This window comes from Prunus avium, chromosome 7 (genome assembly GCF_965620075.1).
Source record: "Prunus avium chromosome 7, drPruAviu1.hap1.1, whole genome shotgun sequence".
Lineage (NCBI taxonomy): Eukaryota > Viridiplantae > Streptophyta > Magnoliopsida > Rosales > Rosaceae > Prunus > Prunus avium.
The window spans coordinates 26,280,067-26,304,701 of NC_142290.1; the positions used below are offsets into that span (position 1 = coordinate 26,280,067).

The following is a 24,635-nucleotide window of genomic DNA, read 5'->3' on the forward strand; positions in this document are numbered from 1 at the left end:
ATCTTTAATTAATATTGCCATTTTTTTTTTATATAGAGATGGATCATTTATGTTGAATTAAAAAAGAATTATAGCAATTATGACTCCCTAAATTAGAGAGTATGATTGAAGTTGAAATTTTATAAGAGCTCCTAAAATAGTTTTTGTGTATTTTTAGCTAAATTTTAATTGAAAAAATAGAGAGCATGATTGTAGCTGCTCTTAAAAGTTGGCTTTGCACTCTTTTGAAAAAAGTTAATTAAAAATATTAGATTTAATTCTATACCTTTCTAAGATTACTAGTTGGTAACCCTATCAAACCTAAAGATTACTAGTTGTTTCAACTCCAACATCAAAATTCTTACCAGTTAGATAAATTATTGGCTTAACCCAAGATCCTTATCTTGTTCCTTATCTTATGCTAGGAAGTGACAATCTATTCAATGTATTGTTGGTACCATGACTAACTGAGCAACTAGCTAAGCAAGACCAACCACATGCCGTACTTTGAGAGCTCGTCACCTTAGCCAAAGAAGCCTTGCCATAAGTCACAACTACGGGTAATGTCAAGAGTCCCACATTGGAAGACTACAAGAGGTGGAGACTCCCCTTCACCTATAAAAGAAGACCACTCTCCACTTAGAAAATAGACCCATCAAAATCAGACCAAAAGCAAATTGCAACGTTGAAAATAGAGGTAGTTGGTGCTCACTAAACCAAAAGCAAATTGATATATTGACTCTTGAATGGCTTTTCACCCAAGTATCATTAAGGCTTCCAAACCCACCCACCTCTTTGTGGGAGACAAACTTCCTCCCAAGAGACCTTTAGAAGCCTAATGGTTAGAACAAATAGCAACCCATAAGAATGAGAACAAATCCTTTGTTCAATGTCCAATAACAGTTTCTTGGGCAAGAACAAACAACCTTCTTAGGAGGCTTATAGACTATGATATTAAACATCCAACATCTCATTCCTTTTTTTGAATTTTAAGAACATTTTTAGAGAGATCAATTTCACTGCATATGCAATCACATCTTGAGACACCAATTGAAATCTCCACACTTTTGGTCTCACATTGTTCCAAATTCAGTTCTCCCTATTCTCAAATTTGATTTGTCTGGAGGAGGTTGTCCTCGTGGCTTTGTTTTGTAGTTTTGTTTTTCCTTACTAAAAACAAAAACAAAAATGAACAAAAACGAACTTGAAGATTACATGAAGATTCCATAAAACACATGTTGACGCCCAAAATGGAGTTCAACTTAGATAGATGTGGAGTGGTGGATGATGTGTGAATACGTGGGACTTCAGCATGTGTATGTGCCTTTGGCAGGTTATTGCCTTCGGCAGTCAGTGAAATTCAGCGTAAGTAAAGTAAATAAGCATATAGAAGACAAGGTATACGTGGTTCACCCGAATGACAGGCTACGTCCATGGAAAAGGATGTTCTCATTATGATAATATTTGCTTACATTTGTACAAGGGGATTAGACCCAAAGATAAAGGGAAGAAAGCTCAAGGCCTAAGGTATAAAGCCCAAGAGTCCAAGGCCCAAGGATCAAAACCCAAGACCCTTTCTAAGTGGAGAGTAGTCTTTTTTTATAGATGAAGGGGAGTCTCCACCTCTTGTAGTCTTCCAATATGGGACTCTTGACATTACCCCTAGTTGTGACTTATGGCAAGGATTCTTTGGCTAAGGTGACGACCTCTCAAAGTACGGCACATGGCTGGTCTTGCTTCGCTAGTTGCTCGGTTAGTCATGGTACCAACAACACGTTGAATAGATTGTCACTTCCTAGCATAAGATAAGGAACGAGATAAGGATCTTGGGTTAAGTCAATAATTTATCTAACTGGTAAGAATTTTGATGTTGGAGTTTAAACAACTAGTAAGCTTTAGGTTTAATAGGGTCACCAACTAGTAATCTTAGAAAGGTATAGAATTACAATCTAATATTTTTAATTAACTTTTTCTCAAAATAGTGCAAAGCCAATTTTTAAGAGCAGTTACAATCATACTCTCTATTTTTAATTAAAATTTAGCTAAAAATACACAAAAACTATTTTAGGAGCTCTTATAAAATTTCAACTTCAATCATACTCTCTAGTTTAGGGAGTCATAATTTCTATAATTCTTTTTTAATTCAACATAAATGATCCATCTATATATATATATATATATATAATTAATGGCAATATTAATTAAAGATTTAAAATAGGAAGCTCATTTTCTCACTCATTTTTGTCCACTTAAATTCCTTTTATTGAAAATTGTATGTTTTCACTCTCTTTTGTCCACTTACACAAGTTACCCTCCTTTATATGTTATAGTAAAAAATATTTAAAAACAAAAGTGAGTGTAAGTGGACAAAAAGAGAGTGAGAAAATCATCACCCTTAAAATATTCATTAAATAAGGCAACATTAAATTATAGGGAGTCACTAATAGTCTATTCTCTCTTCTTAGATTTAGGAGCTCCTAAAGATCTCCTTATTTTAGGAACTGAATAGGAAGTATGGTTGGAACTGAATATGTGCATTAAGTTGCATTAATTAATTATTACCGTATTAATTTTCATTAATGTAAGAAAAAGAAAATAACAATAATAAAAGAATGTAAGAAAAAGAAAATGACAATAATAAAAGAGTGTTGTTATTTCTACCCCTGTCCTATTTTCCCATCCACCATGTAAATTTGAAAAAACACAATACTATCTTTCCAACCATCATTATTCCTAAAATATCCTTTAATTATTAAAAACATATTTTAAAAAAATAATTATTATAAAAATAAAAATAAACCAAATCCAGTATGCAAAGATACTTCTCTTCTTAATATTAAATAAGATTAAAGTTGAATATCTCCCCCAGATATTTTTATAAAAAAATCATTACTAATTTTTTTAGGACCACAAGCAGTTATTCTTTTTGGCACTGATATACTCTCAATCTCTCTCATCTCACATATCTAAAGCATCTTCTCAATTAGCAGGCACTTGGTCCAAATTTCTGATTCAGATTTATATATAAACTTTTACACAATGCTACCAATTTTATTCAATTAAAACTTGTAAAATATCAAAACAAACTTCTTCGACCACTATTCCTTAAAAAGACTTGCCCGAAAAAAGCACCCACATATTACATATTAACCCACCAAAAAGGGTTCGGATTTAAAAGATGACCTAACCCGAGCCCACAAATAATGGCCCATAATACAAAATCAAAGGCTCCATTTCAACTGAAGGTCCCACCAGTTCCATACTCCGGTGCATTCCCACCCACACGAGTATTATGGGCTGTGGTCCGACCCATACCCGTGTTGATCCCGATAGGGTGGGATTCCACCATTCCCTCGGTCATTTCGCCCGCGAGCTGCCCGGTACCATGTCTAGGAAGCGCTAACATCTGGTGGGCCCCAGTGTGCTGCCCTGTGGTCCCGGTTGTGGAGTACGTGTGGGTCCCAGTGCCACTCGCGGTGTACCCCGTGGGCCCACCCATAGACTCCTTGTGCCTAGCAGCGGCGTTGTGCGCCATCACCTCACGCTTGTTCAGCTCGGCCTCCACCATTCTCTCCTCCCTCTTTCGGGTTGCCATGTCCTTTTCAACCGGGTCATGAGCTGTCATCTTCTCCACCTTTTTTTGGTTGGAAAAACCAAAAACAAATGGTGAATGAATAATAAATTCATAAAATGAAACACAAAAAACATGATTTAAATAAAACCTTTTCTTGCACTGTGGCTTTGGTCTTGTCCATGCCAGACTTAGCAGAGGCTCCGACGTTAGCAGTAGCTTCTTTCACAGACCCCTTTACGTTCTTCCCAGACTGCATTTTCAGCTCACTTCCTTTTTCTTTCCTTTCCTTTTTTTTTCAATCCAAATAATTTGTCTCAAAAACCTTTTTTTTTTTTTAAGCACATTGTAGTAGCAGCTTAATACGGTGCACTTCAAATAGACTCAAAGGTCGTGCTGGAGTCGTGACACGTGGAATAATAGAGAGTTGAGGTGGGCGCTGGAGAGAACATCACGATCCCTGTATTGACACGATGCAGACACGTGTCGCTGGGTGCCGACAGTGTTGATGACGAGGCAGTTAGGAAAGTTTATATAGTTGCGACACGAAGATGAGAGTAATGACACGTGTCGTTTGCGTAACCCCCCGTAAAGTATCTGCAATCACCCAAAAAAAACACACAATACAAAATGAAAAAATGCATATAAATAGAATGAAAATAACACAATTGAACTATGCTTGTAAAGAGAGTTCGGCGTTTCCCTGATATGCTTGGATGATTAGGTTAACAATTGAATCATGAACCTACCACAATCGAAACTTAAATTAGGCTAACAATTGCATCATGCACCTAACACAACTCAACCATACAAAACTAAACCCTAAATTACACTACAAACACTACAATTTTAACTGAGAGATTCCATTCTCACTGATTTAAACTGAAACCCAATTCAATATTTTTTTTTTTAAAAACCCCTAATTTAAATCGATACTCAGTACAAAAAAAAAGTGACAAAAGTCATCATTATTTGGTAATATTTACTAGGAACTGGATCAATTTTATTCTTAAACCTAAGTTGACTTTTTAGTCAACATGATTATTTTCAGTTATCTATGGCTCGATTCAACAGTTTTTCAGTTCACATGCCCATCCCTAAACTTGCATAAAAAAGAATTGCATACTTTAAGGTATCTAGAACTTTTTAGAGTTATCTATAAGAAAAATAAACTTATGACTATAACCAAAAGAAGTCTTGTAATAACCAAGAAAAAGGATATCAGACTTGTAATCAGAGAATAAACTCTTGGGATGATGGGGACTTGTAATCAGAATTAAATTATTGTTCAAGTTGCTTGATTATTTAGTTCATTTGAAATATTTGAGTTATATTAGACAATATATTTTAGAAAGTTTTATACGAAACATGTTTTAATAAAGCAAGGAATTGCTTTTAACTTAGATAAGATACAGATTGGGGAAAATTAGGTCATACGGTACCGTTTAGAGTGCATCTTAAGAAAACAAATTAACTCTGAAAAGAAAAAAAGATAATCAACAAACAAGAGAGAGAGAGAGAGAGAGAGAGAGAGAGAGAGAGAGAGAACAACATTGAACTTTGATAGCTAGATGCAATGCATTGTGAAATGGAGTTTAGGATTCTATGAAATTCACTGGAGAAGACAGACAAGTCATGTCCTATCAGTTTGAAAATAAGTCATGCTTAAAGACAATTGACCAAAAATCACATGGGACGTTTCATGTTGAATCTCAATAACAAATGAAAGAATTATGAACCGCAAAAGTCAATGTACATATAGTTGGGAGATAGACAGACACGTAAATAATCAAATGACAAAGACATGTTGATTTAAACAAGAGACTGCGTCATAAAAGGGCAACGACAGCAGATTGGCGTCATTGAAATTCAAGTCCAAGACTAGGTAAACGTGTTATATAAAACCATATGCATATAATTCAATTTTGGAGGTCTAACATTGAGGGAATATTCATATGAAATTTGGTCAGCATTTAAACATGTGGTTAATTCTTATTAAAAGATGAGAGGAAATTTGATTTTGGGACATCTTCAAACATTTATATAAAAAATTGTGTTGCAAAAATGTAGCGGCACATGGATGGGCACCATTAAACTGATAACGATGAAACATTTCTCCCACTACTTTTAAAACGGAAGAAAATTTCACGCACATTTCCTCGAAATGAAATTGACGGCCACGGTCTTGACCTTTCTACCAACAACGGAGGTTTAGTAGTTAATGAACTCCCGAAACCTACTTTTTTTTATGGCAAAATCAACAAAGCCTAATTAGTCGCGAGATGTGGTTACGTTGTTTAACTTATTCGCGTGTTTATATTATAACTTGATTCGCGAAAAAAGTTTGATTGAAAATGATTTTCCATGTATTTTCTTAAGGAATGGGAAATGAAGGTAATGTTAGGAAAGTAACCAAAATATATCACTTTATTACATTTCCATATTAATCCAATGGTTCAAAAAAGTTTCTTGAAAGGAGTGCAAGAGTGAGTGAACCGTTGAATTTACATCCAACGGCGAGTGACCACAAATCTCTTGGACCCCTGTGGTCCAAGAGATCGGGACTGTTGCTTATAAATGTAAAACAAAGTTGGTTTAATTTTCCAATTATATCCATATGAAATCAAATTATAAAAAAAATGCATTTAATGTCATATTGTAATGCTAAATTGCTAATGAGGACAAAATGGTCATGAAAAATGTGCATTTAATGCAGACCTATTTTTCCAAAGTTTCACACGAAAAGGGAAAATAAAACTATGGAGGAGAAGGGTTACATTTTCCCCCTATTTATCATGTGCAAGACAACCATTTCCCATGTCCGGACTTACCAAACATGAGAAAACAAATGATTTTCTATCCACAAGCCTCATTTTCCATATACCAAACATAGCCTAAAGGGAATATCAACTATTTTGTCTACCCATATTATAACATGTGTACATATTATACCACGTAACTGTATTCCAATATAATTTCTCAAAAAAGTTACAAACTTTAAAACTTCAATGATGGACTACCCATCCAACACAATGACATCATCACCTCAACTTAAGAACATTTAAGTTTAAAAGTCTTATTCATGGACAATTTAAATTCAAAAAGGACCAGTGCTACTTGGCGATGTCACACACCTAACACCATGGTTAGAGGCCATGACAACACATCGTGTATCAAATAAGTAACACGTCTTTCTTGTTTTTGTTGTTGTTGTTGTTTTGATTAAATCATTGAAGATAAAGAGATTTTATGACGTCAAATTTGGAGGGTTTATAGATTTCAATATGCGATGTGAAAATGTAAATAATGATAAAAAGGAAAAAGAAATGCAAGTGTCAGAAAATAATAATATAAAGAATTTAATTTCAATATAGATAATTCCCGAAAGAGGCCAAACAAAATACTTAATGCAACGAATAAAATTAGTTGCAATTTGATTTTGTTAGGTTCAAAATAACTCTTTACTAGACCAAACGCAATAGAAAAAGGCCTTGATTTGAGACTAATGATTTTAAGTTCGAATCCGCATAATATCATGATAGTGTGTGTGAAGACACCCATCCCTATAGTTTATACTATTGCTAAAAAAGGTGATGATTTTCTCACTCATTTTTTGTCCATTTACACTCTTTTTTTTAAAATAGTATTTACTATAACAAAAAAGTGTTGCAAAAATGTAGCAGCACATGGATGGGCACCACTGAACTGATAACGATGAAACATTTCTTCAACCACTTTTAAAACGGAAGAAAATTTCACGCACATTTCCTCAAAATAAAATTGACGGCCACGATATTGACCTTACTATCAGCAACGGAGGTGTAGTAGTTAATGAACTCCCGAAACCTACTTTCTTTTATGGCAAAATCAACAAAGCCTAATTAGTCACGACTCACGAGATGTGGTTACGTTGTTTAACTTGTTCGCGTGTTTATATTATAACTTGATTTGCGAAAAAAGTTTGATTGAAAATGATTTCCATGTCTTTTCTTAAGGAATGGGAAATTAAGGTAATGTTAGGAAAGTAACCAAAATATATCACTTTATTACATTTTCATGTTTGGTTTGCTTAGAAATGTAAAACAAAGTTGGTTTAATTTTCCAATTATATCCATATGAAATCAAATAAAAAAAGAATGCATTTAATGTTATATTGTAATGCTAAATTGCTAATGGGGACAAAATGTTCATGAAAAATGTGCATTTAATACTGACCAATTTTTCCAAAGTTTCACACGGAAAGAGAAAATAAAACTAAGGAGGAGAAGGGTTACATTTCCCCCCTATTTCTCATGTAGAAGGCAACCATTTCTCATGTCTGGACTTACCAAACATGAGAAAACAAATGATTTTCCATCCCCAAGCCTCATTTTCCATCTATCAAACACAGCCTAAAGGGAATATCAACCATTTTGTCTACCCATATTATAACACGTGTACATATTATACCACATAACCGTACTCCAATACTATTACATAATTTCTCAAAAAAGTTACAACTTAAAAACTTCAATGATGGACTTCCCATCCAACACAATGATATCATCACCTCAACTTAAGAACATTTAAGTTTAAAAGTTTTATTCATGGACAATTTTTCAACAAAAGAAGTGTAAGTGAACAAAAGAGAAATGAGAAAATTAGCTCTCAAAAATATCGTGAAACCAAATGGCTCAAATTTGTTTATAACCCTATTTTTGGTTGGGTTATTTTTCTTGACCTTTTTATTATTATTATTATTTCGCAATTAATTTCGTTGGCTTGTAAATAAATTTAAAGCTTATGTTTTTATGTGTAGGTGTTAAGTGCTGGTCCCTGGTCACCAGCATAAGTGGCAATTGCCTACCGCGCCATAATTTCCACAACCGTCACCCTAATGCAGCCCATAATTACCAAAAACCTCAAATCCCAACACGTCGTTTCACGAACTCCGCAGGGGCCACTCTCGTCATTACAAAAAATTCCCCAGGATCATGAGGGCCAACCCACACTGACACTGACACAAACACGTGATGGCCCAGAGATTTTTTTTTTTTTCACTTTCTCTTACATAGGTAGGCACGTCCCATCCCCGACGTCGAAAGTGAGTGGGAAAATAGACGGTCAGGATCGAATGTAAAATCAGTTAAAAGCCTGAGGCAGAGCATTGATCGTGTCACGCAAAGCAAGCAAGAGTTACCGATGAGATCGAATCAGCTGTGGCCACGTCATCAGATATACAAAGTCCAAAGAAATCCGTGGCCCCCGTCTCGTAACCCGTGGGTCCCACAGAGATGGCAAAGAGGGAGGGAAGCCAAAGCTTAAATAGTCGTGGCCTCAGGCCCTCCTGGACACTTCAAAAGGGCCGGCGCTTCCTCCTTATACAAAAGGCCACCGAGCCCAAGAGCGCGAGAGAGAGAGAGAGAGAGAGAGAGAGAGAGAGAGAGAGAGAGAGAAGAGCTTCTCGCCTCGTTCAGGTACTTTCTCTCTCTAGATTTCTTCTTCATTTTGCTTCCGTTTGATTGTTTCTGTATGGTTTGGCTTGTCAAATTCGGAGTTTTCTACTTGCATTTCGCGGTTTTTGATTGAATGTGATTTTATTTTGTATGTTTGAGCTCCGTTTCCTGCTTCAATGGCGTAATCTGGATTAGATCTAGGCGCTAATGGTTTTCTATGGAGATTAAGATCTTCGTGTTCGTTTGCGACTGCAACTACAATTTTATTTCCCTTTTTCTTTTAAACGCCTACGATTTTGAGCCAGATTATTATAATGCAACTAATATGATTTTTTAAGCTCATTCATTCTCTATGGAGATTCAGATCTTCGTGTTCGTTTGCAACTCCATCTCTTTTTTTTTCCTTCTCTTTTTTCAACGGCTACGATTTTGAGCTGGATTATTATTATAATACAACTGATATTCTTTTATATACGTATATATATATATATATATATATTTTTTTTTTTTTTTTTTTTTTTTTTTTTGGTATGATTAATTTAAAGGAATTGAGCATTTCGAAGTCCGATCTGACTCATCCGAGCGTAACAGTCTGGATCTTTTGTCGCGTTATTTGATTTGGTCCTTTCACATGTGATCTCTGTCGTCATCTCTCACACCTTATTTTCAATTATTAAATTATTTTTCATCATTTTGACTGTTAATATTAGAATTTAATATTAGTTTATGTGGATTCCGTTTTTTGCCGTTTGAGAAAAATAATAGTCCGTTCTAATGTTGCGTCAGTGCGTCCCCATCACGCCTGAATTTTCTGGCCATTCGTCTTCGTTCTCGTTTTTCCTTCTTGGCTCCTTACCTTTAAATGCCGCGTTTTATTGGGGCGGTTGCAAGTGCGTCCTGACTATTTTGCACATTTTCCTGATAACTTTTTCTCGGCTGATAATTTTGTAACTTTGCGAAGCTTTGGTTAGATTTGATTTGAGAATTTGAAATTCCAACGAGAAATTCATTGTAGCTGCGTAACAGTATTTTAAGAATATTCGGAGAACAAGATTATCATTGGAATTTCAATTTTGGTTGGCAAGTTGGCAACAAATTAAATTTGATATTTTTTGCGCAATGGGCAAGTTGGAAATGTTCGGCACATTAGGAAATAATCTGGTCAAAATCAAAACTTTATCGTCAAGTGCATCATGCGTAGAAGAGAATGAGCTTTGTTTGTCATTAATTAATATTTAATTAGCCTTGACTGAATGGTTGGCCCGGCCATGATATTGGGAGAGCCAAACAATTTATTTTCCGCAGGTGCTGTAGTTACGTTGAACCTGTATAAAAGATGCTTATTTTTATTTTCTTTATTGAAGTTAGAGAGGCGTAAGGTATACCTTCACTTGACAGGCCTCAATTCCTTGTCTATTTTAGATTCATTGAGGATTGAGAAGTCTGCCCACCATATTTATTGATTTTTCTACTTTGCAACTAGCATGAGGGTCTTGTTTCTTTATGGCCTATGTAGGGTAGCATTCGGCACATAATTAAAGTTGTGGTGGGTCCTAAGGAATATCAATAAGAAAACTCTATTTCGCAATACTTTGTTGTTGGTAGTTTTACGGCTAATTTAAGGGTCAGTCCCCCCACCGATTGCTTTCAAGTTTGAGTTAACCTTGTATTATTAACACAAAGAAACACTAATTTAAATTCTTATTACTTAAAATTGTGGGGCATGAATTAAACATCCGCTAGGTTTATATGTGTTTGTTCTACTTGATTTGAAATTCTGGTGTGACTTATTGTTTATAAAAACTTGAGTTGAGTTTGTTGTCAAATTGCCCGTTATGCATAGTGGATCTCTAATAGTGACACCAACTCCTAGTTTATATTTGAGTGATTAGTCTTTGCCATCTCTGTCTCAGCTGTTAAGAATAATATGTAACAAAACCAGGGAAGCTTGTCGGTACGTTTACACTGGTTAATAGTGGCGGCAATAACTTAGATCAAATTGGTTGTGTGATGTAAGAGCTCCTCTACTTGTATGTTGGATTCTTTTGGATATTCCACTTGCCTTTCTGGTTGGTTTTGGTCCGTTTACTTTGGCACTTTGTTTCTGAGTGGTTGTCATGTGAGGCTTGAACCTCCAAATATCTCAATCGGTTGGTGTATTTTTAATTCAACGTTAGCGGTGTTTCATTTTTGTGGTTCTTTTCGATTCAGCCAAAGAGTAAACCCACCTGGCCGTAGTCACTCTCGAGGTCTACAGGAAGGAATATGTGAGAGATCTGAGGAATAAAATTATTTATAATTGTTTCATGTCTTTTACCTTTACCCTTAATAGTATCTCCTTTTTGTTTCTTGGTGCTGATATCCTAAACTAGTATATAACTATTGAAATCCTGTTGTGGCACTACAATTGAATTATTCTGTTTTGGTGGTGCATTGTGGACAAACCTCCTTTCACAATTACATTGTACTCAAGAGATTCGTTCTTCTTTCTTTGCAGATTTAGGAGCAATGGGTGCCGGTGGAAGAATGTCCGCACCCCCTACCCGTAAGAACGCTGAAATCGACAACCTCAAGCGAGTGCCATACTCAAAACCTCCATTCACTCTCGGCCAGATCAAGAAAGCCATCCCACCCCATTGCTTTCAGCGCTCTGTTATCCACTCCTTCTCCTATGTCTTTTATGACCTTACCATTGCCTTTCTCCTGTACTACATTGCTTCCAATTACATCCAGCCTCTCTCTCAACCTTTCTCTTTCTTGGCGTGGCCAGTTTATTGGTTCGTTCAGGGCTGTGTCCTGACTGGTGTTTGGGTGATAGCGCATGAGTGTGGTCACCATGCTTTTAGTGATTATCAATGGCTGGATGACACAGTTGGTCTAATCCTCCACTCTGCCCTCCTTGTGCCTTACTTTTCTTGGAAGTATAGCCATCGCCGCCACCACTCTAACACAGGTTCCATCGAGCGAGATGAGGTCTTTGTCCCCAAGCAGAAGTCTGCTATTGGATGGTACTCCAAATATCTAAACAACCCACCGGGCAGGTTCCTTACACTCACCATCCAACTCACTCTAGGCTGGCCTCTGTATCTGGCTTTCAATGTTTCAGGGAGGCACTATGAAGGCTTTGCTTGCCACTACCATCCATATGGCCCCATCTTCTCCGATCGTGAACGACTGCAGATTTTCCTTTCTGACGCCGGTGTTCTTGCAGTTGTATATGGGCTATACCGTCTTGCTGTGGCGAAAGGGCTTGCTTGGGTTGTATGCTATTATGGAGGACCTTTGGTGGTGGTGAATGGATTTTTGGTGCTGATCACATACTTGCAGCACACACACCCTTCATTGCCACACTACGATTCCTCCGAATGGGACTGGTTGAGAGGAGCTTTGGCAACAGTTGACAGAGATTACGGCATCCTGAACAAGGTTTTCCACAACATCACAGACACTCATGTTGCTCACCATTTGTTCTCAACCATGCCACATTACCATGCAATGGAAGCCACCAAAGCTATCAAGCCGATTTTGGGCGATTACTATCAGATAGACAGGACGCCGGTCTTCAAGGCAATGTTCAGGGAGGCAAAGGAGTGTATTTATATTGAGCGAGATGAGGGTGACAGGAAAGGTGTCTTCTGGTACAATAATAAGTTATGAATGTGATTATTAAAATTGTCCGGATGAGTGTTGGGGGAGTTTTAAGTTCTTGTAATGGATCTGAGCTTCCCCTTTCACTCATGAATTAGGTTTATTTCGTTGCTTGGGACTGTACTTTAATATGACTAGTTGTGCTCTTTCAATAATTTTCTCACCCCTATTTCTTGTAGAATGCGAGAATGTTCTGTGCTACGTTCCATTTTTTCTCCCCTCCAATGAATGTGGTTAATTTCCTAAGCAAAAAGCTTTCCAAGGGCCTAATGAAAAACGGAACGTGCTAAACCAATTCTGAATATTTGCATTTTCATTTTCACTTTTGTGGTTGAGAAAGACTCAAGAGAGTCGTTGCAACTTGGAACTCAATTTATGTGGCACAATGAATCCCTGAACGAGAGGGAGGAAGGGCTAAATGAAATGATAACGCATGGGCTTTGCTCAGCCACAGGACAATGCTGATCCATTCCATCTGTCTTAGCTGATTCATTGATATTTGGCACTCTCGCCGACAATATCTATACCCTGTTTTTGAGGGATGTGGAAGAATAAAATCCAAGGACTCCTTTGGTGAGTCGGATTATATATATATATAGTTGGATAGAATTAATAATCCTAGGTGGCCTAAAAATAACTCGGAATGCATTATATCTAAAAGAGCCCAAATATAGTAGAATTATGAATCATGCTAGACTATATAATACATCATTGGATTAGTGTTATCCTTTTTGATCAAATGTGATTCAATCCAACTCCAATTGCGAAACATGAGTGTAAATTGCAATATAGCCCGTGGTGAGTTCGGAATTTGGAAGAATATTACTCTTCATTTTATGTCATTAGAAAGAAAAACAAAATTGAATTAAATGAGTCAGTGGTGAAGAAGGCTGTGGTAAATGAGTTTAGGATTTCTAGACGAAGTGTTCCATTTTCTACATGTAACAAAAGGAAAAGACAAATGTGGGATCGGCCACTTGGCCAAGGCAGTGCGCCCGCCCCTTGCACCGGAAGCTCAATCACCCTCCTCGACTATAGTAGTTTAGAATATCAAACAAAACAGAAAAAAAATTAAATATGTTTACGGGAGTGGCCCAATCAATGTATCTAGTATAAACTTCAGCCCAGGCTTAATTATGCTGGCCCAATATGCTCATCTATTTTTCCAGGCCCTGTTATCATAAGAGGCTTCTGCGAAAAAATAAATTAGAAATCTGCAATCCAGTTTACAACCCTACCACACAAGCCCATTATGTTATTACATAATCCTTTTAACCACACCAAAATATATTATGAATATTGGATTATTATTTTTTAATAATGTTGTAAATTACGAACTTGAAGGGTATGAATTGCTTAATGGGAATGGATTATCTTTTTTTTTGTGTGTGGTAATTAATGGGAATGGATTATCTGAATCTTGATTACTATGCAAGACTAAATCAAATCGCGACAAGTTCAAAATCCTGTCGATTTACTTACGTTCGATGGTTATTATTTCTTAATTAAACCATATTAAGTTGGTATTATTTTCCATCGGTCAACGGTAAATGCATACTTACATGTTGCCATGGCCAATAGATAAGAAAGTGACTTGCCATAAGAACAGAAAACTCCTTGAATATCTACAAGTCAAAGATTTCTTAGGCAAACATTTGGGCTACTTAATTTGTACTTTAAAAAGAAAAGCAAGACAAATGAGAAGTGAAATCTCTGGACCACAAATCGACCATGAAAGCAACTGGTAACTGCATACATGCAAAAGAAAAGGTCCAATAATGTATGTACTACTAATTCTTTACTGAATTGGTCGTAAAAACACACGGCACATGTACGTATTAACAATCTCATCTATGTTGAACTTTACATGTACACATGAATTGGTCTCTGATAGTAATTTGATAATTAACATACATGTTGATCTTGTATTGTATAGAGAAGAATCTTGTATATTAGGTCATACAACTAATGTTATAAGAAGAAAAAAAAAACACAATGTCTAGTGGAAATTTGAAATATATCTTTATTAAGACAACGTTACGTTGTCGAATTGTGAATGTAGACAATTTGACAATTTATTAAATTGATTCTTATTTGAATGTGCGAGTTAAATTCACAATATGACGATACAAATATTTGTCTTTGCGGTGGCAATGCAATGCATGATACTTAACAGTCAATGAACAAAATTAAATGGTTGATACATCCTTTTCCAACATGTTGCTCGATTAGTCGAACCTTCCCCAGAAAATTCAAAACTGTAGGCTTAACCTAAAAAAGGGTTGAGTGTTTTTACGTCATGATATATATAGAGGGGCAGGCCAGCTAATGAAGCAGAAGTACTGGCTTCAAATAATATGAATTACCCTGGGTAGGAAAAGGAAGCCTTTCTAGGCACAGAAGTTACCAAATAGTACAGCGAAAATATGGAAATTAACAGTGCAATACGTAGTACTTTTACTGTGCACTCGCAGTCTCAGAATACATGCAAACAGTAAGATGAAATCATCTGCATGTGCATGTCAGATTCAAACTGATCATCATCACGTGCAACAACTCCTTCATTTCACATTCAATTTTACAGTAAGAAACCATATATACATATATATATATTCTGCATGTGTTGGTTTTTTTGAGTCTGGTTTCATAAGCCGATATTATGGCGGGTACTTACAAACATGTGACATGTATGCCATAAATATATATGTTATTTTCTTTCTTTCTGTTCCTGCATAGTGCCTAAAATGAACTAGCTAGTAGCTTCTGTGTTCCATAATCATTGCCATCTCTGCCACGCAGCTATATATATATATATGTATTATTGAAGAATATAAGCATATATGTATCATGATCTGGGGGGTGTCCAAAGAGAAAGTACCCCATCTAGCCTTAATCATTTCGGGCAGGACTATATATAGCACCAAATTTGGTTACACGCCATACTAATCTAGGTTGCCATTGTTCCATCACATCCACTGCGACCTAGCAACCCTAATGTGAAACACATAATATAATTAGAGAGAAGACCTAAATACATATATGCATATGTATATGTTTATATCATATCTGACCGATCAATCAGAGAACGACACGTGGAATAAGGGACTCATAAGGAGGACCCACTAAAACTGGAAATCTATTACGTCCCACAAAGTACTATCGACAGTTTGTGAGTCTTCAATACCATGGACTGCCGATCATTGCTAAAGACCGCGCTTCATTAGAGATTTCTCACAAAAACACGTGGCATCCCCTCAGGTGATGCCCACAGTCCCACATCAAAATCTCACTCAAGATGCACATGTCGCAACATCTATAGAAAGGGGCAAAAGTCCCCAAAACAAGGTAACTTTGACATTCGGCTACTTAGCCACCACTATGTCTAGATCACTATTCACTTTATACTCGGTACTAACTCAAATAATTGAACACCTTTTAAGGTTTCCTATGAAATGTTTTTCAATAATCCAAACCTTCTATTTTTCACATCTTCATTCAGAGATCATCATTGCAAAAAATCGTGCAAATTGAAAATCATTAAGGCATCTAATTAAGACAAACAAAATCAATAAACATGGTACTTTAGAAAAGTACTTGAATTTTAATAATTTATAATTAAGTGGCCAAATGATACATGATTCAAGTGATTTTTTGTAGAGATGATCTTTAAATGAATATCTACAAAATACACTGTTTGGATTAGTGAAATACAATAATAAATGGTCTTTACAAGCAGTGGCGGAGCCAGGAATCGAAACACAAGGGGTCTTAGTGTAAAAGTCCAAAAAAAATAAATTAGGATAGCATCAACATATATATTCTACATATGCAAAAAATTGAAAATAAAAACTCACATTGTTACTGGAAATTAGTGCGATAAACATCTCTAAGAATCTCATACTTCACTTACGAACTAAACACATAAACTTTAGACATCATTTTATTCAAGATCACATAGAAAAGGGAAACATATAACTAGAATTTATTAGTACAGACTTTCAGTGGGTAGACATTTTCACTAAACCTCTTCCAGCGCTCATGAAACACGAAAACATGTTGGATATCTTTTCCGCAAATTGGACATCTTTTCCACCGAATTAATTATAAAATAAGGAAATGAGGGAGGAGGGAGGAGGGAGGAGATTATGTAGTTACCCTAAATTCCTTAATTAAACTGCTGCCTAAGTTTTAAATTTTTTTTTAAAAAAATTAGAATGGCATGTAGTTAAAAAAAAACTGAGGCGCAAGAGTGGCAGAAGTTGCAGCTTCAGATGGATATTAAAAATATAAACTTTGTTATTACTGGGGGCAAGAATGCTTTGTGATGGTCTAGAGGCCAATAGATAGCAATTTGCTATTTTGCTTTGACTTCAATTATAGTGTCTCACATGCTTAGGAGCAAAGTCTTCTGTGTGGCCAAGCATATGTAAAATACATTTGAACTTTGGCTTGAGGACAAATTCCGTCAAGTTGTGTTATGGAGAAGCTGTGGCTGGAGAGGATACGCTGGTCTTTTCTAATTTTTTAAAACCTGGCCCAAAACGACGTCGTTTTGGCCAGGTCGTTTTAAGAAAAAAAACTGGCGCGCTCCAGCCTTCTTCTTCAGCCTGCAACCCATCGTTCTTTCAGACATTTCGTCGACCATATGGTGTGCAGCTCCAAGAGGTCGCACCAGCAGCTCCAAGAGGTCGCACCAGCAGCTCCAATGGACCTCTAAGCCTATTTCCATGGCTTCCAAGAGGTCGTGCGACCCCAATGACCCCACTGTGGCTCCGCCTCTGTTTACAAGAGTGTCCCTCAATTAAAAAATCCCTCAATAAAAACTCTATCTCTCTCTATATACTCTTCAATAATATATACCAACCCTTACCAAAAATAAATAAATAGCAACCCTAAAAGCTAGTTAAGCTAGGTGGACAAACTCTATAGCTATTATATTGATCTTTATCAGGCACTTTACCAATCAATGTAAGATCATCACTCCATGGTAAATAATTAAACACGTGTAGGTCAGTTGATTCAAGTTTAAAATGATGGTAGATTATTATATTGCGGTTTCCAAATGAGTTACACATGCATTCAGAATTTTATAGTAAATTTGTAATTCAAATGGTTAAAAACGTTTACTTATGTAGTCAAAATCATTTTCAAGTAGGCTTGATATAATCCCTGGAGTAGATTTTGTAAGAATATAAAATTGCGATTCATATTATAATAACATACATGCTAAGTACCTGATAAATCCATCCTTGTTCAAAGAATGAGTGATGAGCATTATTTCATTAAAAAAAATTTTGAAAAGGAGTGGAAGATTGGTAAGAAAAATGCAGCGCAAGACACATGTTGGGAAAAAAGCTGACAGGATCCAGCTAAGCATAACAAGAGAGTGCAGTCGTGCAACCCAAGTTTGTAATTTTCACCCAATAATCCTAATTAGTAATTAAGACGTCAATAAAGAGTGGCCTCGCACTCGTTGGATTGGCTCCCGCTCAGGAAGCAGCGGACGGCACCAACGTCGCCCCGTGGCAGTTGAGATTGAGTCTTTGCTCTGCCATCCCTGGGCCGGCACGGGACTCGTGTGCTCTCTCTCTCTTTCTCTGATGACGCAAAACGCATCATCATGGGTGTCAGCTCATCACGTGCACATCGGACGGTTATTATTTTCTGATCAGAACGGAAGATCCACATAATATCCAATTGAATATCTATAATATTTCCTCTGCTGCCGGCTATCAATTATTTTTCATTACTTCTCCTAAGCATAGCATGAAAAACGAAGAGCTCTAACACAAATGATTGATTTTCTAAATCTTAGATTAGATAGATGTGCTTTAATCCATAGATACTACAAATACGATCACGATTATTCGGACCCGAACATTTGTATTTTACATTAATAGAAACGGCAATTCTGTTTATAGAAATACAATGGTGTTTTTTCATACATGATAGTCCTTACGCTATTGGAAATTAGCCCCACTCAATTCTGTTGGGAAATTAGCCCCACTTAGAAGAAAAATGGTAAACTGCCAGCTACCAACTCGTACAAATTGTATATAATATATGTATAAATTGATGTAATTAGACAAGAATTACAAGGAAGGATTTTTGTTGAAAAAAAAAGCCTTTTTATATATCCAATTGAAGTAAAAGAAAAAAGTAAAAGTTGCAAATTAAAAAGGATGACTAGCCATTTTAGGGTTGCGTTCTCAATAGCATGACATGCACGAACGATCGTGTAAAAAGTCAAAAAAGTGAAAGCTAAAACATCATGGCAGTTGCACCAATTGTAAAAGGTCACGTGCCCATTTGACCTCCCCACTGAGCAATTCTCACCTAAACAAGCCTTTTTGGCATTCACACATAACAGCTTCCATTAGCATTATTTTTGTGTCCAAAATTTCATACAAAACGGATAATTATAATTTTTTTTAAACCTTGTTAAGGACCTTTCTTAATCTCACTTATGCTTAATTACAAAATCGCCTGTTGAATGTTTTCATTTATCTTTATACATAATGCAAGAGATAAAATATAAATAGAAATATCTATTGTGAAGACGTAGTCAAATATGAATTTGGATTGATGTTTGGGATCGAAAGCTCCATTTGTAAGTAGTGACAATTCTTAAGACCGGCCATGGTGCTCGCTCTCTCTCTCTCTCTCTCTGTAGCTATGAGATGAAAACATAGAGCCAAATGATGAGAAAATAACATCCAAGTCGGTTTTGCAATTTAGCAAGAGTCAGATACCTCATGCATCCGTACGTACTAGTTTGCTCTTATATACATAATTACATAGGATATAGGGTTCTATTTTGCGAAACAATATTACGTTATTAGATTGTTAATTTACGTCAATATTTAATAATAAAACGTCCACGATTGATTTTGAAGCAATGTCGTTTTTCTAATACAAATGATAGTCTAAATTACAGTTGGAGGGGGATTTCTCACACACACACACTACCAAGGTGCTATGCTATGAGGGGTTTATATATTATCTTGTCGAACAAGTATCAACTAAAAAGGCCCTTTGTATATGTTTAATGTTTAGTTCAACAATAAACCTCTTAATTGCTAACCTTTCTTTCTTTTCATTGCATAGAAAATTCTCGAGTCTTTCACAAAAAGCCATTTCTCAATCTTGAAAATCTCATTATCTTTCACCCTCTAAAAGAACATGTTAATTTTCCATCAAATAGCATTTATTTATGGCTTTTTATCACGAATGATCCCTGAGGTTTGCTAAATTATCGTCTTTCGTCCTTAACCTTTTTTTGTGACACTTATGGTCCTTAAGATTACACTATGCACATCAAAATGGTCCCTACCGTTAACTTCCGTAAATCTTTCTGTTAAAATGCTGATGTGGCATATATATGGGGCCACACATCCAATAATATATTAATAAAATATTTAAAAGTATTTAAAAACTAAAACATAAAAAAAAAATTAATAAAATAATATTAAAAGAAGGAAAGAATAATTGAACTCCCCAAATCGCACAGATTTGAGAGAGAGAGAGAGAGATGAAAAAAAATCAACACGAACGAACAACCAGAGAATTGAAGAAGAAGAAGAAAAAAAAAAGGGAGTAATCACAAAGGCCAGCGCCACCCCTATCCTCTGAGCCCTGACACCCCACACCCATCCCTGCAGCACCTCCCTTCCGGCACCCCTATCTTTCTCTCTGTCTTACATCTGGGTTGGGTGTTCTCTCTGTCTCAAACCCCGCTCATCTCTCTCTTCCCTCAAAAAAGCACAGCCCCAGCCCCTCTCTCTCTCTCTCTCCTATCCGACACATCCCAACTGTGGATCTCCCTCTTCACCAGATCCATGGGTGTCTTGATATGTATCTGAAATTTGAATTCGAGCCTTTTAATTTGAATAAATTTTCAAATTCTAGCTAATTGGTTTGATAATACGGGACATTTGTTTTGAAATTTGCATTTTGAATTGTCCATCTTGGCATCTTGAAAGGTGATGTTGCTGCCCTTTTTTCTTGTCTTTCTTTTTGGTAATATTTGCTGCCCAATTTTCATCTCTGTTGAAATTGGGTAAGTTGAAAATGAAAGCAGCAACTCGAGCGACTCAACTCGCGCTAATCTAGGCAAGGTGGAGTTTGGTTGTGTTGGAGAGGAGAGCGGCGGTGGTAGTGGGTTTGCGCTGGTTTGGCTGGCTGTCAGTCGGAGGAAGGTAGGATGGGGGTTGGCTGGGTGGGATCATGGGAGGTGGCTGGTGGTAGAACTTGGAGGTCATTTGTTTGTTTGTTTTTTTCATTTTTCAAAGTGTTAATACTTATTTTCAAGAAAAATTTAATTTTCTTTTTAATATAATATTATACCTTTTATTTAAAGCCACATGGCTCTATTCTATTGGATATGTGGTTTCATATATGTGCCACATCAACATTTTAACAGAAAATTTGACGGAAGCTAACGGAAGGACCATTTTGATGTGCATAGGGTAACCTTAAGGACCATTAGTGTCACAAAAAAAGGTTAAGGATGAAAGGCGATAATTTCACAAACCTCAGGGACCATTCGTGATAAAAAGCCTTTATTTATTTTTTCGTCTAATTTCACAAATAAAAATCGCCTCCATCCTGTCTTTATCACTCAAGATGAAATAAGATTTCGGAATTATGAAAGGTTAGCCACACTATATATAAAGTCTTCATTGATTTAGATTAGGAAAAAAAAAATGAAGACAGGCACTCAAGAATAATAAGGATAGGAAAGAAGAATATATGAGAGCTACATCATTTTCGAAAGCAGTTTATCAATAATCTTTTTTTTATTTTCTCGTTTATTTTTATTAACAACTATTGTCTATGAAATTTGAATTTATGAACTCCTCCAGAAGAAGAGAGGGTACCACATAAAACTAGACAAAATGGTCATTCTCAAATGGACATGGATGATGGATGGCGCCTATAGCCATGGCTGTGGACATTCAAATGTTAACCATAGGTTGTGGGGAGATTAATTTGAAAGGGGTGAAAATAGTGTAACTCCAATCAAAATAGATATCTTCTCAAAATTAAATAATAATTCAACATGTTGAAGAGTTGAATGCTTTCATTTTCACTCAGTTATATTATTAAATCTTATCGACAGAATTTTGACTTTCGAAATAATATGATTTTTATTCTCTCCTTTTTCCTAATACATCATACATGCATGATTCGAACTCATGATCTCCACTTACCCTCGGACATCGCACATGCATACTTGAAGTTTCTTATATCTAGAAATTTTCCTGAATTTTTTTTCTTTCTATGGGACCAAATTGATACTCTTTTATATAGCTACTTAAAATTCTCCACCTACATGCACACTACTATTTGCAGCTTGCTTTGCTGGATCGTATCCAATTAGTGAGATGACCAAACCCCAAAACAATGGATGCTCAAAATCATTGTGCTTCCATATCAAGTTTCAGATCTTATAGGAATTCAGTAATGAAAAATTACAGACAAGATGGAGGATCAAACAGAAAAGTAATGATTTACAAAGTCCTTTGTTTTTGGAACGCGGGATTAGGTACGGCTGTCGTACAATTGTGTGCAAGCCATGAACCCATGAATGAGTCCATGACATTGGTTTTGTTCCAACTTCACGGCTTTATGTGTAATGATATTGTATTTCCATATTATTGACATAATTACCCATATGAAACTTATTTTTGTGCATGACATGTGTGATTAATTTTTAAAGAGTACGTGATTAATGTGGTTAGTACTTTTTAAATGTCGATCACGATCATGTAACAGTTTTGATGAAGTCCAATAAATAAAAATAATGTTAGGGATGACATTGATGTTTAGTATCAAAAGATAAAGATGTCGTTAAGTGATATTGAATCAATTCCAAACATCTAACATAGGCATCTAACATCTAACATGACAAGAATAGTAATCTGATATAATTTCTACTTTGGCATAAAACCGTAAGTACATTTTTTGAGAATATTTTCTATTGATAGAGGTGATAATATACTAAACTCACAGATATAACACGGATGCTAGAACTCGAACCTAGAACCTTACCTGGAGGAGCAAATCCTCAAGTACATTTGAATTTGCATGAAAGCTTCCCTCATAACTAAACATTGAAATCCCATTTCATTGGAACTTTAATTAAATGATTGAACCACTCATCTCTCAAGGTTCAATCAAGAAGAGAAAGAAGAGGAGAATCATGCATTGAAATTTTACAATTAGATGATCCTAATAATGAAGTTCCAAATTGAATGGAAAATGGGGATGTTTTGGTAATTTCATGTATGATGAAAAACATCGTACATGTTCACATTACATCCTCCCATACCCCAAACTCACAAAACATTAACATATAATAAAATAAGTACAACAGAATACATATATAAGTATATGAAATTCCCAATTTGGGAAATAGGGGACCATTGAGTTCCATTAATTACTCTATTGACTCTAGCAATTTGCCAGACAAGGATTCATCCAACCCCTTCTCCCAAAGACAGCCTTTTTCCCCTCTTTTGTTTTTCTTCTTAGTTTTTTCCCATTTGTCCTTCCAATTTAATTAATTAATAATTAACTACCCTTTATATTAATCTTTCCCCTATATAAGCATCACCTTCTTCATTCTAAACAAATATATACACCAACTTCCTCAATCCCCATTTCCCAACCTCTCTCTCTCTGTCTTCCTCTCTCTCTCTCTCTCTCTCTCTAGCGATTAAGTTCTCATGGAGGAGACATTAACCAAGAAGCAAACTTGTTGCTCAAATTTACCAGCAGCACTAGCCATCCACAGAGACTCACAAACAATATCAAAAGCCAAGCCCAAAATTCGAATCATTCACATATTTGCACCAGAGATCATCAAGACAGACGTGGCAAACTTCAGGGAGTTAGTGCAGAGACTCACAGGAAAACCATCTGAAAATGGCTGCAGCAAGAAGAAGAATAAGAGGCCAAGGAATATAATTCCCAGCAGCAGAGAAGAACCCAAGAAAAATGCATCATCAATGGCTGACAAGCTGGAGCTGATGAGAACTGGGTACATGGGTTTGGATCAATCAAGAGAGAGAGTCAAGGAAGAAGGGATGATGTGGAATGCAGAGAACTCAGGTGGGTTCTTGGAGAGATTTGCAGATTTGGAAGGGTTTATTCAGGAATTTGGTGAATTTCCTCTGCTGCCCAATTTGGATGCCTCAAATTCTCACCTGCATGGTTTTGAAGGAACCCAACTTGTCTAGAAGTATTTAGCAATTCAGAAATTAAAGTTTGATGTTTGATTCTCACCAAAAGAAAGAAAAGAAGAAGAATGTATGATGAGTTTCAGAGTTCTCTGAAATATTTTGCTTAATTTCTTTGGATTTTTAGAGAGTTTAACTTAATTCTAGTACTACTTGCTTATCAATGTCTTTTTAATTATTTTTTTCCAATTTTCTGATGTTCTTCTGCTCTCTCTCTCTCTCTCTCTCTCTCTTCATTTGATGTAAATACAAGGGTTAAAGACATATACTTTTGAGTGCTTCTCTGTTTTCTGCAGAGATATTGCAGTTGCAGAAACTTATAATATTTCTTAATTATTTCTTTGTTTTTTTTTAGTTTTAGCTTTTAAATTGAATAATATTTAAGAGGGTTTCTCTCCTTACATTTGGATGTAGGACTTCCTTCTTGTCTTATGTATCTGTTGTTGTGGGGCCTCTGTTTCTCTCTCTAAATGAAGATTTCTTGTTGAGTAATGCTACTCTTAACATATTTGTATACAATATTCTTATACCAACTTATGTGATAGATGAAGTGGACAGCTATATCAATTAAAAAGTGTCAATAAATCATAAAAGAAAAGAAAATGTTAAATTAATTTTAATTAATATGGATGTTCACTTCATCTGTCACCTAAAGTGGTATGAGAATATAATATGCAAATGCGGTAAGAGTATCATTATTATTTGGAAAACCAAATGATAAGGAACATGTAGAAATTATATATTTTAATAAATTTATAG

General features: G+C 35.9%; 3 protein-coding genes across 4 annotated transcripts; 2 read left to right on the forward strand and 1 right to left on the reverse strand.

Moving 5' to 3' along the window:
- Nucleotides 1-3,004: 3,004 nt before the first annotated feature.
- Nucleotides 3,005-3,881, reverse strand: LEA4-5 (Late Embryogenesis Abundant 4-5). Its single transcript, XM_021974936.2, has 2 exons — nucleotides 3,702-3,881; nucleotides 3,005-3,613 (listed from the first exon to the last, which is right to left on the reverse strand). The coding sequence occupies exons 1-2, from the start codon at nucleotides 3,807-3,809 to the stop codon at nucleotides 3,215-3,217; spliced, it is 507 nt and encodes a 168-aa protein (XP_021830628.1). The 5' UTR covers nucleotides 3,810-3,881; the 3' UTR covers nucleotides 3,005-3,214.
- A 4,965-nt stretch (nucleotides 3,882-8,846) lies between these two features.
- FAD2 (fatty acid desaturase 2) lies at nucleotides 8,847-12,814 on the forward strand. 2 transcript variants are annotated; one of them, XM_088244084.1, is made up of 2 exons: nucleotides 8,847-9,006; nucleotides 11,483-12,814. In XM_088244084.1, the coding sequence occupies exon 2, from the start codon at nucleotides 11,494-11,496 to the stop codon at nucleotides 12,640-12,642; it is 1,149 nt and encodes a 382-aa protein (XP_088100210.1). In that variant the 5' UTR covers nucleotides 8,847-9,006; nucleotides 11,483-11,493; the 3' UTR covers nucleotides 12,643-12,814. The 2 variants fall into 2 exon arrangements, with proteins under 2 accessions (XP_088100210.1, XP_088100209.1); XM_088244083.1 differs by lacking the exon at nucleotides 8,847-9,006 and adding an exon at nucleotides 11,110-11,252.
- A 10,462-nt stretch (nucleotides 12,815-23,276) lies between these two features.
- LOC110770762 (VQ motif-containing protein) lies at nucleotides 23,277-24,182 on the forward strand. Its single transcript, XM_021974982.2, has one exon. It carries the CDS (start codon nucleotides 23,364-23,366, stop codon nucleotides 23,874-23,876), a length of 513 nt encoding a protein of 170 aa, XP_021830674.1. The 5' UTR covers nucleotides 23,277-23,363; the 3' UTR covers nucleotides 23,877-24,182.
- Nucleotides 24,183-24,635: the final 453 nt, after the last annotated feature.